Source organism: Scleropages formosus, chromosome 4 (assembly GCF_900964775.1).
Source record: "Scleropages formosus chromosome 4, fSclFor1.1, whole genome shotgun sequence".
Lineage (NCBI taxonomy): Eukaryota > Metazoa > Chordata > Actinopteri > Osteoglossiformes > Osteoglossidae > Scleropages > Scleropages formosus.
This window is the reverse complement of record NC_041809.1, coordinates 37,848,650-37,867,268: the sequence shown is the minus strand read 5'-3', so window position 1 is coordinate 37,867,268 and position 18,619 is coordinate 37,848,650. Positions and strand designations below refer to the sequence as shown.

The 18,619-nt window shown below is 47.4% G+C and overlaps 3 protein-coding genes across 3 annotated transcripts in view; 2 read left to right on the top strand and 1 right to left on the bottom strand.

The window, feature by feature from the left end:
• The first annotated feature begins 617 nt into the window (after positions 1–617).
• LOC108934297 (solute carrier family 22 member 6-A-like) lies at positions 618–7,635 on the top strand. Its single transcript, XM_018751887.2, has 10 exons — positions 618–1,016; positions 1,627–1,730; positions 3,877–4,031; positions 4,887–5,055; positions 5,677–5,800; positions 5,950–6,065; positions 6,193–6,407; positions 6,517–6,625; positions 6,732–6,938; positions 7,382–7,635. Exons 1-10 carry the CDS (start codon positions 618–620, stop codon positions 7,503–7,505), a joined length of 1,722 nt encoding a protein of 573 aa, XP_018607403.2. The 3' UTR covers positions 7,506–7,635.
• A 1,840-nt stretch (positions 7,636–9,475) lies between these two features.
• On the bottom strand, positions 9,476–13,919 carry ecsit (ECSIT signaling integrator). The gene is made up of 7 exons (XM_018751888.2): positions 13,349–13,919; positions 12,672–13,089; positions 11,419–11,642; positions 11,181–11,238; positions 10,904–11,052; positions 10,267–10,372; positions 9,476–10,040 (listed from the first exon to the last, which is right to left on the bottom strand). The coding sequence occupies exons 1-7, from the start codon at positions 13,448–13,450 to the stop codon at positions 9,817–9,819; spliced, it is 1,281 nt and encodes a 426-aa protein (XP_018607404.2). The 5' UTR covers positions 13,451–13,919; the 3' UTR covers positions 9,476–9,816.
• Positions 13,920–15,033: 1,114 nt separating this feature from the next.
• Positions 15,034–18,619, top strand: part of LOC108934299 (echinoderm microtubule-associated protein-like 3) — a 28,840-nt gene continuing 25,254 nt past the window's right edge. Inside the window, exon 1 of the mRNA XM_018751891.2 lies at positions 15,034–15,540. Coding sequence (XP_018607407.1) covers positions 15,516–15,540 — 25 coding nt within the window. The 5' untranslated portion in view covers positions 15,034–15,515. The remainder of the gene's footprint in view (positions 15,541–18,619) is intronic.

Below are 18,619 nucleotides of genomic sequence, written 5' to 3'. Positions count from 1 at the left end.
AAAAAGACAGAGTCAGTTATTTGCAGACAGTTTACATGTTCTCCTCCTGTTGACGTGGGTTTTCTCTGGATGCCTCGGTGTTCCCAGACACAGTCCAAAGATACTTGCCTTAGGTGAATTGATGACTTTAAATGACCTGTAACATTTATGAGTTACCGAGTGTGTGTAATTGCCCTGCGACACACTGGCGTCCCATCCGGAGCGTACCCTGCCTTCCATCTTATACTCCCCGGTGTGGGTTTCGGCGCCACAGCGACCCTGAGCTGGACAAGCAATTCAAGAGCTACTGACAAGGGCGAATACGTATTTTACAAAAGTGAATGTCTGAGTATTTCTCACAGTTAGTCTCTAAGCTTTAAGACTCGGGAAAACGTAGGGGCACCGAAGTGCCAATCAGAGAATGAACTCCAGCTGAGAGGAAAGGATTTGGAGCCCATGTGCGACTGGCAGCAGCGCTTGAGCGGAGCCCCGTTTAGTGTGGCAAAAGTGCACCGCACAGGAGAGCAGAGGACTTACTGGGGGGCTTTATCGTTCTGGTGCTTTGAACTTCCTGCGATGTTTTAAGCCCGGTGGACCTTCCTAAGTGATACAGTGGGCGCTGCAGGGTTCTGGGCACGATGGGCTTTGCCGACGTCTTGGATCAAGTCGGTGGCTTCGGACGTTTCCAGTTCATTCACGTGGCGCTGTTATCGATACCGGGTCTTCTCATGGCCAGCCAGAACCTCCTGAACAACTTCACGGCCGGGATGCCCGGACATCGCTGCTCCGTACCTAACCGCACCTCCCTGGCGCTCAGTCACAACGTGTCGCTGTCGGAGCTGAGCGACGCCCAGATCCTCCAGGCCTTTATCCCCACGGCGGACGGGTCGCGGCTGTCCAAGTGCCGCAGGTACACGGAGGCGCAGTGGCACCTCGTAGGGACCAACGTGAGCAACGTCACAGAAGCGGACACCGAGACGTGTCCGGACGGGTGGACGTACGAAAAGACGGAATTTCTAAAAACTATAGTCACCGAGGTAAGAAGTGCCGTTCGTGACAAATTTCCAGAACTGGAGACTTGAGGGGCGCATTGGTTTCGGTGGAAATGTGAAAAAGTTTAGCATCCCATATAAAAGAGAAACATAGATATCAGCAGATGTGCACACCTGTTTGTATTTACAGTATATTAAACTACACCGTTAGATGTAGATGCATTTATTCCGAAAAGTTCTTCACTCTAACTGTCAATCTGAAGGCTTTTCCACTCATTTTCCCTATTTAGCCAGCAGTACGCGTTAAAATTAAAAGTTATTATCTAGCACTTGGCATCTAAGTTACGTTCGGGCTGCACAACATCTGCATTTTCACTGAAGGTTGGCAATACTCTTAAACTTTGGGAAGTCTTGCACCTGTTCTAATCATTTCTGAATTTCAATTAATTGTCTGAGTGAAACTAAAGGTTTTAATTCTCTATTAAACCTTGTAAACTTGAGAATGATTATGAACCGATTATCAGACACAAGCAGTGAATGGTAAGAACTGCGATCAACAAGGGTCAATAGTAGGAGGCCATGTGGTATTAGGGCAACGGCCCCGACAGCTACGCTGCACTCAGTCTCAGAAAGTATGATTTTGGCCGTGTCGCAGTGGGACCTAGTGTGTGCCCTCGGACCCCTCCGACGGATGAGTCAGACCATCTACATGGGAGGTGTTCTTGCCGGAGCCATCATCTTTGGGGGTCTCTCAGACAGGTAACCAACCCCTCTTCCGTAGCAAAAACACTAGACAGCAGCACAGTTACAGTGAAACGTTCACGCTGTATCATTAGTACCTTGGTTGTCCTTTAAGCACCAGTGATCATGAAATTTCACCAGGTGAGCTGTCTTTGATACAGAAAGAGTCATTGTCATAATCACATACCCTTCAAACTATGTAATCATGTCCAGTTGAAATGAGTTCTGTCTTCAAGAGGCACTGGTAGTGTGTTGGTTAATGTGAGTGCTTGTGGATCCAAAGGTTGCAGGTTTGATCCCCACCTACAGCTGTAGTTCCCTTGAACAAGGTGCTTACCCTGAATTGTTCCAATAAAATTACCCAGCTGAATAAACCGGTGAATCATTGTGCGTTGCTTTGGACAAAAGCATCAGCTAAATGAAGAAATGTAAGACCCAAGAAAAACGAGTCCTAAGTGTTTTTCCTAGTGGCCCTTGGCTTGCATGATATTTTATGCCGGTAATTCTTACCCCTTTCTAATTAACTGTAACTACTGTATTTCTTTGTCTTGAACTTGCTTATGCCGAGCCCAGCGGGAGCCAAACAGCTCTCAGTGCTGGATTAACATTCTCCAAATACCACTGAGTCTATTTCCAGTGCTTAGCATTAATTTCAACTCGTTGAACCTTCATTTATGCACAAAACTACCTACATGCAGGTACAGCAGACTATGCGTTTCCTTTCAGGGTGGAATGACACACCACTGATGCTTCCCTGGAAAGACTCTGTGCCTTGCTCCTGAAATCTAATCCTGAGGGGCCCTTGTACAAGTCTACTGATCTACCTCATCAATTACCTGCGCAAAATCCATGTGGTCCCTAACTAGAGTAATTTACACCGTTTCGCCTACTAAGGTGCCAGCTGCATACAGAGTGCTGGAAAACGAGTGCATCTACTGACCCAGATGGTTGGAACAGAGGAATTATGCTGTACACTATTAAAAAAGCTTGAATTCCAGTGGAACTTCCAGTACTAGTCTGTCTCCTTGTACATACTGTAGTGTGACGTAAAAAGTGGAAAGCATGAATAAAGGTAAATGAATAAATGCAATTGTCTGCTCGCTAAGAGCCACAGAGAGTAAAAACGTTTGCGCTTATTCATTTTCATGTCATTATTCACTTTTGCAGATGCCTTTCTCCAAAATGAGATTCAGCTCAGAGAATAAAAAGGGACGTTCCACCAGTGACAAAGAGCTTTAGATACTAACATGCTGTGGTTAAAGTGCTGCTGGTTTAAAACCCGTAGGCTTCCGCGGCTGGTGCCAACTGACTGGGAGTTTTGTACTTCTGGATTAAACCGCGTCGTGTGGGACACTGGTTCCAGCGTTTTGCTTCTCCTGCTGGAAGCTGCGACATCCTTGACGATGCTTCCAACAGGAGAAGCGAAACGTTGGAACCAATGTCCCACACGACGCGGTTTAATCCAGAAGTACAAAACTCCCAGTCTGCTGCTGGTATGTTCGGTACCCTCGCTTTGCTGGAGCATGTTAATGAAGTAGGTGACTCTGGAAGCAACAGAAAATCACATCATTTCATAGATAAAAGACGGATGGTGAAGGACACACTCATGAAGCTGTGAGGAGTTTGGGAGGGAAATCGGTCTAAAACGTCATTTTGAGACCCTTCTTTAATGCTCAGAGAGATTCGCCAGTTCTGAGGGACAGAGGGAGTTCGTCCCACCACGCTGGGTCCGAGACAGAGAATTATTAGTGGAATAAGTAGACGATGCAATCTATCCAGGAATTTTAATGTCTATAGGAGTCATTTGTTCTTTGAAAAACAGTTAATTTCTTCTCTTGTTCATCCTTAACATTTCTGTGAAGGGAAACTTATACAGCACCTTAGTTCCATTTTCGTTTGGGTGACCCGTTCCACAAAACCTGCACCGGAGCAGACGATGTCTTCATGAACGGATGTGTTCTTTTGAGCCCATATCTTCTCATAATCATGATGCATGACAATATTAAAACATATTACTGCGCATTTCATTCATACCTGTAGCTTCCCGGTTAAATTCTAATTTGCATTCAGTAATTGTTTTGGCGCAGGAGTAATAAAAGGATCATTTTTCTGACACGTCCTTGTCTTTCGCACCTCTTCCTTCCTGTCCTGTGCCACCCTGTAGGTTTGGTCGAAGAGCGCTGCTCATCTGGTCCCACTTCCAGCTGGCCACCCTGGGCACCTGCACAGCCCTCTCCCCGAGCTACCTGGCCTACTGCATCCTCCGCTTCCTGACGGGCATGTCTGTGTCGGGGGTCATTCTGAACGCCTTCTCCCTCCGTGAGTCGCTCCATCTCCCTTTATACGCTGCACAGCACATTCTGGAGGATTTCCCTTTCGCATCATCCTGACTTTTCACACCAGCTGGTCCTCAGTCCTGGTCCTGCAGGGTCACTGAGCGTCCCTGGTCCTTCTAGGTCTCGGTCAAAAGAGTTGGTTTCAAGTAGTTTTGCTGGGGAAGATTCCATGGGAATCGATTTCTTTCATTTATTCATTTAGCGGATGCGTTTCTCCAAAGCAACTTATAATGTTAATTTATTCACCCATTTATACAGCGGGGTAATTTTACAGTAAGTATTTTGCTCAAGGGTACTACAGCTAGAGGTGAGATTCAAAGCTGCAACCTTCGGCTCCAAAAGCCAGCAGCTCTAACCACTACGCTACCAGCTGTCCCACTTTCGTCTCTCCTGCGGTGCAGCTGGGGACACTGGTCTAACAGGAGCGCTCGGGTTTCACAGTGTAGGAATCAGGGCTTTATGAGAGCACTTACACGTCCAAACAAAGACTAAAAATGCACTTTGGTGGCAGAGCTCACACTGACTTTGAACTTGGACCTTAAATGTCTGCTGATGGCTCTTGCTAGCCTCCAAAATGTGAAAGGCAGCAATATTTCATCTTCGTCAGTCTAGGCCATTTATTTCAAGACTGGGAGGGGCAGGTTCCACGGCCTTGCACCGTTGCGTTAGGCACACGAGTTTCAGCCAAAGGTTTTTAACTTGACGCTGTACAAAGACTCTACGGTTTCATATTTTTCAACTTGAGCAAATGTAAATTTTTCTCTTGCCGGCTTCTGCCACCGGTAGAGTAAAGAGTGGGTGTGAGAATGGGAGCATTACCATTTGCCTGTGCCCACAGAGATGGAGTGGATCCCCACCAAGTCACGCACAGTGGTGGGATCGATCGCTTCCTTTTTCTTCACCGTCGGCCAGGTGGTCCTGGCAGGTGTGGCCTACAGTCTCCGAGACTGGCGCCAGCTCCAGGTTGCTGTCTGTGCTCCTTTCTACATCTTCTTCATCTGCAGCTGGTGAGGCATTTTTACGAACTCTTTTGGAATTCCCTACTGGCTGACTGAAGGACATGGGTAGCGAAGAGGTTATTCTCCAGTGCAGATCCAGTTTGAGCTGTGCAAATGGTCAGTTCTCACTGGGAATTCTACAGCGGTGCAATTATTGCATAACAGGACAGTTTAGCTGGTTACAATATTATTGTAATGTTGTCGAACCCAAATTAACTATTAATTAATGAATTGTGCAAGGAACTGAGTTATGTCCTTTACCACTTTTGGTGCACCTCCGGTCGGTCTTCCGAGGGTTTAAACTGGGCAGGGTACCTTTGCAGTGAGCCATCGCATACTCTCCCCCTACAGACCTGTGTAGACTGCTGATAAATGAAACAGCTTGTAATTTTTGTAAAAAAGTGTGTAAAAACTAAGTGATACAGTCATTGAATTCAATGGTGGCATTCGGCCCAGGGTGTTCCCTGCCTCTAACCCTGTGCTTTTGGGATAGATTAATCTGGAAATGTGTGTAAAAATCTTTCATGAAAGCATAAAATATTATTATAGTGTTGTGCGACACAACTGAACTGTTAATGAACGTTGTTATGAAGATAACTAATAAATTCCGTATCTTTCGTCTGCTTCCAGGTGGTTTTCTGAGTCGGCTCGTTGGCTGGTGCTGAACCGCAGGTCGGCCGAAGCCCTCAAACACATCCATCGCGTGGCGAGGATTAACAAGAGACCAGAGATGGTGGAAAAGATTACACTGGAGGTAAAGGCGTCGCGCGACAGCACGGGCGGGAGAGGAGACGAGAGCCAGAGGACGACGTGACACGGAGGGTTTTTGGGGGAGAATATCGGTGGGGTTTTAACACGTGATGGTGGATAGATCCACGGACACAATTTGCTCTGACTTTGCAGGTCTTGGAGTCACACATGCACAAAGAGGTCCAGTCCAGCACTACTGTCTTCACAGCTTATGATTTGATGCGCACTCCCGTGATGAGAAAAATATCTGTCTGCCTGATCTTCGTCTGGTGAGACTAATGTTCTTTAAGACAGTAATACCACAGGTGTGCAAACACTGGAAGTGTGAATCGTAAATAACTGCTGGGCCACTTGGCAGGAGGGTGACGCGTATAATTTCTTTCCGACACGGGACAGGTTCTCCACCAGCTTTGCCTACTACGGCCTGGCCATGGACTTGCAGAAATTCGGTGTGAACATTTACCTGGTTCAGCTGATTTTCGGGGCTGTGGATTTCCCAGCCAAACTGGGAGCCCTCATGGCGCTAACTTTTGTGGGTCGAAGGGTCACTCAGAGTGCTTGTCTCTTCTTGTCGGCTATAGTCATCTTTGCCAACATCTTTGTCCCCGCAGGTAAGAGATGTTACAAATGATGCTAAAGTATTGCTTTCTTTTGATCCTTTTTTGAAACTGAAGAATGTGACCGAATATGGATGTGCGATCTTTGTGCTTCCGAGCGCAGAGCTGCAAACGGTACGAACCGCCCTAGCTGTGCTGGGGAAGGGATTCACTTCCGCTTCCTTCACCTGCGTCTACCTGTACACCGGAGAGCTGTACCCCACCGTGATCAGGTACCACATGAAGTTTCCTTTAGGATGAGCACTTAGTGGACTTTTCCGTTTTCCGGGAGACACCCGCACATGCAACGGCCGTTCCACCTACACCCGCTCCCTCCAGGCAGACAGGAATGGGTTTCTCCTCCACCATGGCTCGCGTTGGTTCCATGGCAGCACCAGCGGTGCTGATTCTGGAAGACGTCCTGCCTGCCCTGCCGAGCATCATCTACGGGGGCTCAGCGGTGTTGGCGGGCATCTTGGCCATCTTCCTCCCCGAAACCCTCAACGTTCCCCTGCCGGACACCATTGAGGATGTAGAGGAGAAATGGTAGGGCCTCAAAGGAGCATCTCTGGCTTTATAGTCAATGTACAAAAATGGTTCGGAACAGTTATGTGTCTCTTCTGTGTAGGTTGTTGATCAGACTCAAATCCATTAGTGCTGCTTTCCAAAACAGTTCTCAGATACTCCTTAAAATTCTTTCCAGTCTTTCTCCCTGTTCTGTCTAGAATGACCTCCAGAATCTTTTCTCTCCTGTTGCGCTCGCCACCTCGTGTGGTACTCATCATCTCCAAAGGCACATATTTTAAACCAGATACCTTTGCTGTAAAGGGTTTCTCGTAAGAGAGCCGAAAGCTTGACGACCAAAGTCCAGGGTACAAAGGAACAATAATAACGCACCAAATAACATATTGACAAATAATGTTGTGAACAGCGATTAGGGGTTTGATGTTTAGCCACGGTGTGTTTCAGTGTGTTCTGGTGCGTTCTAGGGCCAAGAGCAAGGACGAAGGTGACGCTATAAAGGACCAAGGACAAAGGCAGACAGTGGCCATGGAAGACATGAAGGAAAACCCAGAGGTTGATGGAAAAGCTACGGGGCTGAATGCCTTGTGAGAATAATTCTAATCAGAATGAAGACACGTGAGACATGCTGACACACTGATTACGCTGGAAATATGAGTATTTTACACACTGGACAGATGAAACACTGCCGCGCTGCTTACGTGATTGATACACAATATACACTGACACACCAACTACATACAAGAAATAAATCGTTTCTGAACCCTTTGGGATTTTTCTGGATTTGTCCATGACTTCTAAAATGTGATCGGATTGTCATATTATTACAATAATAAAGACAGTTTGATTGCAGAAAGAGCACAAGCAAATTGCACATTTTCATCTCTCGTTTTTCTCTCGCAGAAAAATACAATTCTGGCATAAGCTTCTGTATTCTTTTCCACAAAAGTTCTACAGAACCGTACTGTATACTGGCTTTTTCAAAACATTTCTAAATATTTATTTGTGCAAGTAATTGCCATTTGCTTGTTAAACATTTACTCTTATATGAACTGTACTATAATTGTTTGTATGAGCGCAATCTTACTGTAACAAATCCCATAAGTTTCATATGGTGCACCAGTTACACACGATTTTCGACTGACTTGCTGCATCCATCCCCCCAGACCTCGTGAACCGCAAACCCACTGTACTCCTCCATGGGTCCGTCAACGTGAGCCGTAGCACTACTCGCAAGAGTGTTTTCGTTCGTCTCATAAAACCACGAGGCATCACGGCTCATTCAGTTGTCAGATGAGAGAGCACAGAACAAGGATGTAAACGTTAACAAACGCAAACAGTGCTGGTAATATTCGCTTTTGAGTTTGACGGTATTGTTGCGAGCAGGCCGAACACGAGCAGACACAAATGCTCATATGGATCCAGCGGAGAACCTTGAACAGCTGCCTTATCCCCTACATGCTTGCAGGTAAATCCAAATTCTTTGCTTTTGGGCTCTCTAGGCACTGCACTAGAAGCTGCAGCAGGATCCTATACATATTTTGGTGAGGTGTGGGAATTCTGGACTGTCAGCAATGAACCTAGTCCTCAGATGAAAACTTTTCCACAACTTTGACGCTCTGCATTCCTACAATTAGGCAGCAGAATTAATGCTCTTACAGAATTGCTGCATAAGTAAGTCGTAAGCTACAACGCCCCCCCGTCTATATTAATCCCAAACAAGTATCTCAGATTGTAAAGCAGCACCTATAATGTCAGCTCCAGCAAAGCGAGCAAAGTTAAAGAAAATCTTTGTCTCTACAATGCTCTAATGTATGGGGGGAAAGCAGCTCAAGAGTATTAAAGCAGCTTCCTTCCTTAGCTACTTAAGAGAGGAACTTTATTGCACGTAATAAAATATAAAACTAAGGGCAGCATAAGAAAGTGCCAAATAAAAATGTGTGCCACTGCCATCAAAACATTGATGTGGCCTTTTTACATGTACAATTTCAGGCCATTGAATGTCTCAGTGGTGCAACTAAGATGACAAGTTGAGGTAGGATACAACAACACAGAGTCTCTAGGGATCGGAACCCAGCAAAGCTCCCTGCTGCCTTCAGACTTGCGACACATAGAATTCACCCACCGAGAGGAAGAGAACGACTTCGCCTTGTCTCATCTGCGCTGGACGTGTTTAAGTGTGATCTGTTTGTCCAGAACTCGTTGCATCCAGCGTGTTTATGTTGTCCTGCGCCACCCCTGTTAGTCTTGTACAATCTGTCATACCAATTCAGGAGATATTTTAGCACTTCAGATTACATAACTAAATTTGGGCTCAAAAACATGTACAAATGGAGAGTTGTTGTTTCTTCTGGCTGATTTGCAGGAAAAAAAATATTCCTGTACAAGGTAATGCTATTCGCATTCAGTAAATGCGAGGAACCCTTTCCTCATTGCATTGCACGAGACCATTGTCACCTCATGGATTTACGTTAAAGTATCTGTAGTTTATATCTGAATAAAAATAACTCAGCAACTGGCAGACAGAACAAAAACCAAATCAAATTTTAATTAAGCGATCATTCTGTGTTCACATTTCACTACCGTTTAATTTCTCGCTGTTTACGACAACTGAATTTGCAAGCACTCCTTAGCAAAGCTACAGGGGCATGAAAGCAGAAACAAATCAGACATGTAACATTTGATATCTGAAAATCAGAAACCACATTAATTTAACAGCTTAATAGGGTAGTTATTACATATCTGAAAGTGCAACTATTTCTCGAAGCAGTTGACATGTACTGGAAGCATCTGCTTCTGGAAAGTCAGTTCAGTCTTTACAGTATTTCACGCTGGCTGTTTTGTAAAAGTGCTCCCTCCAGGCACGAGTGGAGAAAACAACACCAGTGTTATGTTCCGGGCCTCACTGCTTCATGCCCTGGCTGTGTAAGGGCTCCTCCTCTGCACTAGGCTCTGGCTCGGACTCCGTAGCTTGCTGTAGCTCTCTGGGGCCCGACTCAAGTCGGAACAGAATAGGGGTTCGTCCCAAGATGGGGTTGGTTTCTTGCAACCCGGAGATCCACTTGGCTAGGGTGGCCTGGTCTGCTTGGCCAGCCATGCACATAGCAAACACTGGTCCTTCCTCCACTGTCAACACACAAACAATTTAGTTACAATTCAGGTTTTACAAGGAACATATGATGTAAATAAGAAAAAAAACTACTACATGGCAGTGAATTTCTGTTTTACTGTATCAACTGCTACATTAGAAAACCCTGAAAGGTACATTTTGCTCAAGTCTCTAAACACAAGTACTTTTTTCCACTAGGGAAAACATGGTGATAGTATTACAATGTTGGAAAAATCCATTAACCTTCATCAACATCAAAGCTGTCAAGATCCCCAAAGTCCCGATCCAAATCCAGGTCAAGTTCTAGTGGATAAAAGAAACTCCGCTCTGGATCTATAGATTCCTCCACCTAGCAGATAAGACAAAGAGAATTAAGCGTGCAGCATCCGAAGAAATAAGACCAGCTATATGCAATACCTGAAGGAGGGTGTTGGTGAGATCATCCAATTCACAGTTGCCATCTGATTTTTTCCTATATTTGCTATGGTTACAATAATATTTCATGATATACAGGCAAAAATTAATACATTCCAAGGAACTAAAATCAACGATCACTCACACACACACACGCAGAGGCTGAAGCCGCTTGTCCCGAGTTGGGTTGCGGCAAGCCGGAGCCTAACCCGGCAACACGGGGTGCAGGGCTAGAGGGGGAGGGGACACACCCAGGACGGGACACCAGTCCGTCACAAGGCACCCCAAGCGGGACTCGAACCGCAGACCAGCCAGAGAGCAGGACCCAGCCAAGCCCGCTGCGCCACCGCACCCCCTCAATAATTACATTGCCATCTAAATTAAAAAAAAAAAGAACAGTTTCAAAATTTAGAAAGAAAGAAAGAAAGTTGAAATAGGAGGGCTTATTTAAGAGTCCCAGCCAAACCTTTTCCTCAGGCGGGAGAGGGTCGGCCCTGAGCACATAGTAGTGAACACAGGTCTTCCTGAGCCACAAGGGAAAGGGACCTTCGACAAACACCGGCCTGCTGGGGTTGTGCTCGGCCAACAGCCGTCGCTGCTCCGGACTCTGAATGCCTGTTATTCACGACAGTGTAGCTGAGGTCAACTTTGGGAATCAACTAACGAAAAGTTCCACTAATTACCGTGATTATTGCATCTGCATGCATACAACTTGTACATTAAAAAGTTCAAGTGGTTTATACCTACGACATGTGGGCGTGACACCTTTTCCCCAGTCTCAGACACTTCTGTAGAGGGGAACTGAATGGAGACCCAGGAAAATTGGGGGGGGGGGGGGGGAATACAGCATAATAATCACTAAAAAATCCCTAATAAAACATAAATTGTGAAAGATTGATAGAATTCTTTGCGTTTTATGCGGAAACACACAGCTCCCTAAATAAATATTATGATGCCAAGGATGACAAATGGGGAGCAGACCTGGTAGACTGCGACGCGGGCATCTAGGTCATGCGCAATGCGATTGAGACTGAAGCGAGCGAGGTCCACGGGATCCCGAGGCAGCTGTAGGGGGACGGGGTAGGGGTTCGCATGCTTGAACTTCGGGAACCAGTACATCATCCGCTGATACTTCCGCATAGGGTGGCTCTTCTCTCCAAAGATCTGCACAAGGAGGACCTTGGTTTCCACATTAGGCATTAACCCTAAAATGTTGAACAAAGTCGCAAAAATTTACAGTCCATTTTATTGCGAAATATAAACTTTGGGCAAACGGTGGTCTTATGGAAAAAAAAAAAAAAAAAAAAAAACTTACTTTACCAAAAAATTACTTTGTACTATCCTTGTTGTTTTGATCCGTGAACTACATAATGCATACGCACAACAGAACACATTATAATGATTCTAATTCTGGTCTTACATCCACAAAATGATTGAAAGTGAATCGCCTCCTCACCTTACAAACACAATTGGAATTGCAAATCTGTTAAATTGTTCATGAGTCCAAAGTCACTTTTGCAAATGTGTCACAATTAATACGTAAAAGCTTAATAGCAGACATCCACTTATTGAGTTAATTCTGTAAATGCTTTGTACGTGTCTATTAAAGAACAGGTTGTAAAACTATTTCAATATCTTATTAACATCAAAGTACTTTGCACGTGACAACGACGGACACACGTGGAGAAGAACGAACACATTCTGGAGGCACTCTGGTATCAGCGTGAACACTGACTCGATAGTCCTTGACATTAAACGTTATAAGATTAAAATTAAAACTCCTACGACGACTGAGATGCGTTGCCTCCTCAAACTAATATTCAAAGCGGATTGTTCACAGAGAACACGCTCCACCATTCTCATCGTCTCGTCACCGATCTCCGGTAGTCTCTCTCTCTCTCTCTCACACACACACACACCAGACCAGACCAGACCAGGCACCTGCTGCTGTAGACACCGAAGAAGAAGTGAAGAGAATTAAGCCGGGAGCTCCACACACTCCTAGTATTGTGTTTTGGTGTGTTTTACTGCCTGCTCCCAGCTGCTGGGCATGGAAACAAAACGCAACGTCGCTTTCACTTCATGACAGACGTTTTAGAAAATAACCGAGAAGTGCAGATCATAAGAAAAAGAACGTTCTTCTTGTGTCGTCGTCGAGAACTCGTAAGCGCAACGCCGGGAGCGGGAGCAGCGCGCAGGCAGCTAGTAGGAGAAACCCCACGTTTGAGACGCACCGTAGTTCTCCATCTGCTCCAGCACCTGGATGGCGCACTCCTGCTGCCGAGGGTAGTGGTTGAACATGCGCTGGATGAAGTTCCGTGGCACAAACACCTCTTTGGGGAAAACATCCAGGAGCTTGTTATAAACAGCGATATCGTGCTCTACTCCAAAATCGGGCATCTTCCTCAAAGCAGCGTATATGAACTCCACGTGGCCGCGTCTCCGGACGTCCCTCCGAACGAAGACGTCCAGCAGGCCGTCGAACGCGGCCTTGGTCCCGGCCTCCCGGGCGGCCCGTTCGAACGGGTCGTCGTCGTCGTCGTCGTCGGCTACGAGGGATCGCTCCCGTTCCGGCTTCTCGTCGTAGCCGGTCCTCACGGGTCGGCTCTTCTTCTTCGCAACCGTACCGCTGACACGGAAAGTCCTTAAGATCTAAAATGAAAGCAGTAAAAAAAAAAATCACTCAGGAGACAAGTCAGAGTTTCAGCTCAGCTTCCACTTCCCCACCACCAGCTTCTTAGGACTGAAGGAAACGACGGGCCGCCTCGTTTTCAGGAGCATGAGCGTAAGAATAAATAAATGTTGTAAGACATACAGCGAGAGATAAAGTAAAGCTCTGGAAAGCTGCTCTTGAGGAAAGTGTAGTGGAGCTCTGTCTGTGGAGAAACACACACACACACACACACATCACCTGAGCAGCCGGTCCCAGGTTCGAGCAGGGCCAGGACGCGCCAGGTACCAGGGCTTTCGTGCTCATCATGAACCGCACAAAACAACGACGTGTAGAATTCATTGCTCTGCCAACCCGGAGACCCTAAAGCTGTCAGGTCTTCTGTTGGAGTAATTTACACGTCACTACTACACTACTAGTACAGTACTGCTCCGTCGACGTGCTGCTGCTGCTACTGACCAAAATATCTGTCTTCTCTTTGCCTCCAGTCGAGATTCACGTAATAAAGTTGATCATTAGAACAGAGAGCGTGTGTGTGCGTAAAACTCCCAGACAGCGAGTTCTGGTGACGGTGATGATGATCATTTAAAAATAACGCTTCTTCATGATTACGAATCAAATATCAAAACACGCCGCTACACGAAGGCATCTTTTAACAGATAGGAAGGGAAAACGCCACGTTCTAAGAGCTACATACGTGCTGTATTCTACGGGAAGACACTAGTAATAACAGAAAAAAAGGATAAAACAAGTCATTATGCGACTCAAATAAGGTCCGTATCCTTCAAACGTGCCTTCGTGCGGCCCTCCATGTTTCTTCCAGTGACGTAACGTCTGCAACGGATCTGATTGGCTGCAGTGACGAGCTCCGCCCCCTTTTTGTCAACCAATGATAGATCCGCTGTTATCCGCGACAAAAGAGCCGTGTGCCGGTAGAGCTGCTCGTGCGCTGGTGTTTATTGTAGTGAAGATGAATTAATTACTACATTCACACATAGATTCGGGGATATGGTGGCGCGGCGGGTTTGCCCGGGCCCTGCTGTCTGGGGGGTCTGGGGTTCGCGTCCTGCTTGGGGCGCTTAGTTTGCGACGGACTGGTGTCCTCTCCTAGGTGTGTCCCTTCCGCCCTCTCTCACTGTGTTGCCGGGTTAGGCTCCGGCTCGCCGTGACCCCGCTCCGGAGAAGTGGTTGCTGGCGTTGGTTTATTCATAGAGGAATTGTTTTTATGCACGATTACAGCTTTCATCATTTCTAACAGGTCATTTATTTAATCATAAATTAATGAAAACAACCCCCCTACGCTTAGAATTCCCTCACTGCTCTTTGACAAACTAGTTTGGGAAACTGGTACTAGCGAAATTAATTTCTGTTTGCAAAGTTTAATATTTTATGCTGCGCACACCGGTTATCATTTTAAACTGGACAGTGTGTGCATTCATCGCCTAAAGTGCACCTCCTGCTATCGCGTTCAACTTGGAGTAGGAAGCAGTTCGTTGGCGGGTCGGTTTGTACGTAACACCTATTGGTCCTACGCGACGTTTCCCGGGTAAAGTCCGAGCACCGAACTTCAGTTCCGCTGCACTGTCCCGTGAGCGCAACGCTGCAGCACACAGTTCGACCGCAGGGCGGCGTATGACGCCCCCGGGAAAGGTCCCCTCCCAGCCCCTGCTGTTAGTGGTTCTCTCAAGCCCGAGTGTTCAGATTGCTTACGGAGGAAAAGCCATGTGCTCGCGCGCTGCACAAAAACCGCTCTGCGCAAGAGAGATTCTCGGGTGGACTTACGGACGGCGGCACTGGCCGTAACGGCGAGGATCCGCTGCGAAGTCCCGCCGGCATAAAAACTGTGATCGGAGCAGTGAAGAAAGAGTGCGAACAGGCTGGGCCAGTGTGTGTGTGTGTGTGTGTGTGTGTGTGTGTGTGTGTGTGTGTGTGTGTGGCAAAGAAAAAGGTGGGGGGGACAGGAGGAGGCTACCTGCGCGGACACTCAGCTCCGACACCCCGTCACTGACACGGAGGCGCTGCTGCTGTGAACTGCGCTGCTCTGCGCGGCACCAGCAGCAAAGGGAAACTACACAGTAGCCGAGTCGAGTGTGTTTTTCCACCTCGATGCGCTGCGCTGCTCATTTCCTGGATTTGCTTTTGGGCATGCATGATGATCATAAAGGCGAATGAAGCGCTGTAAAACGGTGTAAAACGGTGCGGCGCACAGTGCGAGACACACGGCGACACACACTCGACTCGCGCTGAGAAGACCGATAATCATAATATATCCGATGCCGCACGGCGCCCTCGGGACACTCGACTCTGCTGCTGCTGGTTCTCGGCGAAGAGAAGAGCTTCGAGGGGAGAAGATCCGCGTGTTCAAGTGACGGCGAACATCTCGGAGGAGCGACCGAGAGCCCCGGACATGGACGGTTTGGGCAACAGTCTGGGTGAGTGACTGAGTGGGTGGGTTTGGTTAGGTTAGGGTTACGTTAGGGTTACGTTAGGGTTAAGGTGGGTGAGTGTTTCTCTCTGACAGTTCAGCGAGCGAGCTACTTTTGTTTTGTGTCGAGCGGCTTGTTTCTTCCCTCCTCAGCCCTTCCTTCCACGCGTGGGCTTTTCTACTTTCTACTTCTTCTGCTGCTCCCGTGGCCACGATCATGTCACTCGGCGCGAAAATACCGCCGCAGCACTAGGCGAGCGAGGGTGGCGAACGAAGTGCGAAGGTCCGAACTCGCTCGCTCTCTGTAGCTCGACGACAGACAGTGAGTCCGGCATCGATCGACGCGGCTCTGTCGCCTCTTCTTGCGCGGATTTCGGTCACTTTCAGTCACTTACTGCCGTGGGCGACACGTTCCTCGGGTAGGATGATTGATGGTCCGTCGCGATGCTGCCAAGAAGAGCCTTAAAGAGTTAATGCAGCCGAACGGAAAAAAGTGCGCAGTTGGGGGGGAAAACTCAGCGCTCACACACTGTAACACACACTGTAACACACGCTGTAACACACGCTACTTACCACGTGCGCTGTCAGTCCGAGCTGCACAGATTGACACTCTGCGGTACAACAGAAGGTGCCGCGTCATCGGACACCTGCAGCGTTCGGTCCACTGAGCCGCACAGTGAAGCGGTAACTTTGTATCCACACTGGACTGGTTTTTTTTTTTTTTCTTTTTCTTTTTTAATAATAGCTGTTGCCAAACACACGACGCGGCTCATTTCCGCCGATCCATTAGCAGCAGGTGGTTTACTGTGTGTATTATTGTTCAGAGTTGTGGCTTTGCGATTAGAAGGTTCTTGGTTCGAATCCCACTCATGCCTTTGCCCTCCCGCTCAGGTTGGACTCTGAATTGGTACAATAATAATGCTTTCAGCGCTGCCCAGGCTGGTTAGCTCAGTTACATCGTGGTGCAAATAACGCCAGGTCGGGGGTTTGACCCCCCACTGAGCTGTTACAGCTTCTTGTTCTACCATTTATAATAAAACTCCTTTATCATATACAGTCCTGTCCACTGTGATCTGAATGCAAAAGTGAAACATACCTAGTGTATGAAAAATGTGATACTGTCAATAGGTCGGGGGTGCGGTGGCGCAGTGGGTTGGACCGCAGCCTACTCTCCGGTGGGTCTGGGGTTCGAGTCCCGCTTGGGGTGCCTTGTGACGGACTGGCGTCCCGTCCTGGGTGCGTCCCCTTCCCCCTCCGGCCTTACGCCCTGTGTTGCCGGGTAGGCTCCGGTTCCCCGTGACCCCGTAAGGGACAAGCGGTTCTGAAAGTGTGTGTGTGTGTGTGTGTGTGTGTCAATAGGTCTTTAACAGCTAGTAGTGCAGTGGTTACAGCTGTTGCCTTTGGACCCAAAGGTTACAAGTTCAAATCCCACCTCCATCTCTAGTACACCTGAGCAAAGTACTTACCCTGAATATACACACACACATGTCGTCTGAACTGCTTGTCCCACATGGGGTTGCGGGGAGCCGGAGCCTAACCTGGCAACACAGGGCGTAGGGATGGGGGGGGGGAACACACCCAGGACGGGATGCCAGTTGGCCACAAGGCACCCCAAGCGGGACTCAAACCCCAGACCCACTGGAATGATGAATTTCACTGTTACATATAATTGCTTTTATTAGTTTAGCTATGGGGGGTGCGGTGGCGCAGTAGGTTGGACCACAGTTCTGCTGTCCGGTGGGTTGGGGGTTCGAGTCCCGCTTGGGGTGCCTTGTGACGGACTGGCGTCCCGTCCTGGGTGTGTCCCCCTCCAGCCTTACGCCCTGTGTTGCTGGGTTAGTCTCCGGTTCCCCGCGACCCCGTCTGGGACAAGCGGTTCTGAAAGTGTGTGTGTGTGTGTGTGTGTGTAGTTTAGCTATTACTTTCATAAATAGCAAATCAGTTTAAAGTTTCTCTCTCCACCCCAAATAGTTTAGCTGCCCTCTGGTTTCCTGACAGGGCAGCTCTACTTACATGAACTTTTCTCCCATGTTACATACTGTATTTACCCCATCTAGTGTCATCCTTTGTAGGAAACTCCAAACCTGCAACCCACAATTATGCAGACCTGTTTTCTGTGACAGCTGAAGCTTGTTATTTTAGGCTTTGCGGTAGCACTTCACGAGGACCTTGTGGGGTCTTTTAGTGTTTTCTCTAGCTAAGGTTATACAGCGTGTTTAATATTTGAAAAGGATCTGTTCACAATACACTTATTGTTGTGGATGTAGCTTCAGGCTGCCCCACCTTGTGTTTTTGCTTAATATCCCATAAAAAGGTCTAGAAGTGGAAACCAGGACCATCTGTTGTGCGATACACACTACTTTCTAAACGCAAGTACCTCAAGTCCGTATTCCTGTTTGAGACTTTTACTCTCTGTCCAGCTGACCGGTCACACGTGTGTGTGTGTGTGGATGAAATAGCGCTCAAGTGTGTGTTGAGAGCCACATTAACTTTCCCCACTTGTGGCTGAAAGTGAACCTACAGCGTGATGGTGCTGACCTTGTCACTCTAGTTTACCGCCTGCATGATCAGAGCCTTGGGTGCAGTATGCAGGATGCTGTAGCACTGTCTGCACTATAGTAAGTTCACTTACCTGCAAGGAAAAGTTCTAAGAGACACACAGCATTAAAGAACAGCAAGTTTTTAGGAATCTAATGACACGTAATAAAAAGGTGCCTTTTTGTGCTGAGTCATTTCGCTGTCACACACTCGGCGACAGAGGAGCTATATTGTGCAGAATCTGCGTTTAACACTTTACCTCCACTTCAGTTGATCACCCTTTTTGTGTGTTTCTGAAAGTTGGGTTACCCTGCGAGATCATCTTTTGAACATTCTCATCACGTCGAAGGGGACTTCTGTTGCGTAGGAGCTGCAGCACACAGGAACCCTTCAGGTCATGTTGGTAAAAATCCAAGGTTTTTTTTTTTTTCCTTTTAAAAAAAACACATAAAACGGTGGCAGAAGATTCTAGGAAACAGCACTGGGAAAAAGGCACCTACTGTGCTGTGTGTCTGCAAAGAAGTGGTCACTGGGAAGCCAAATAATAA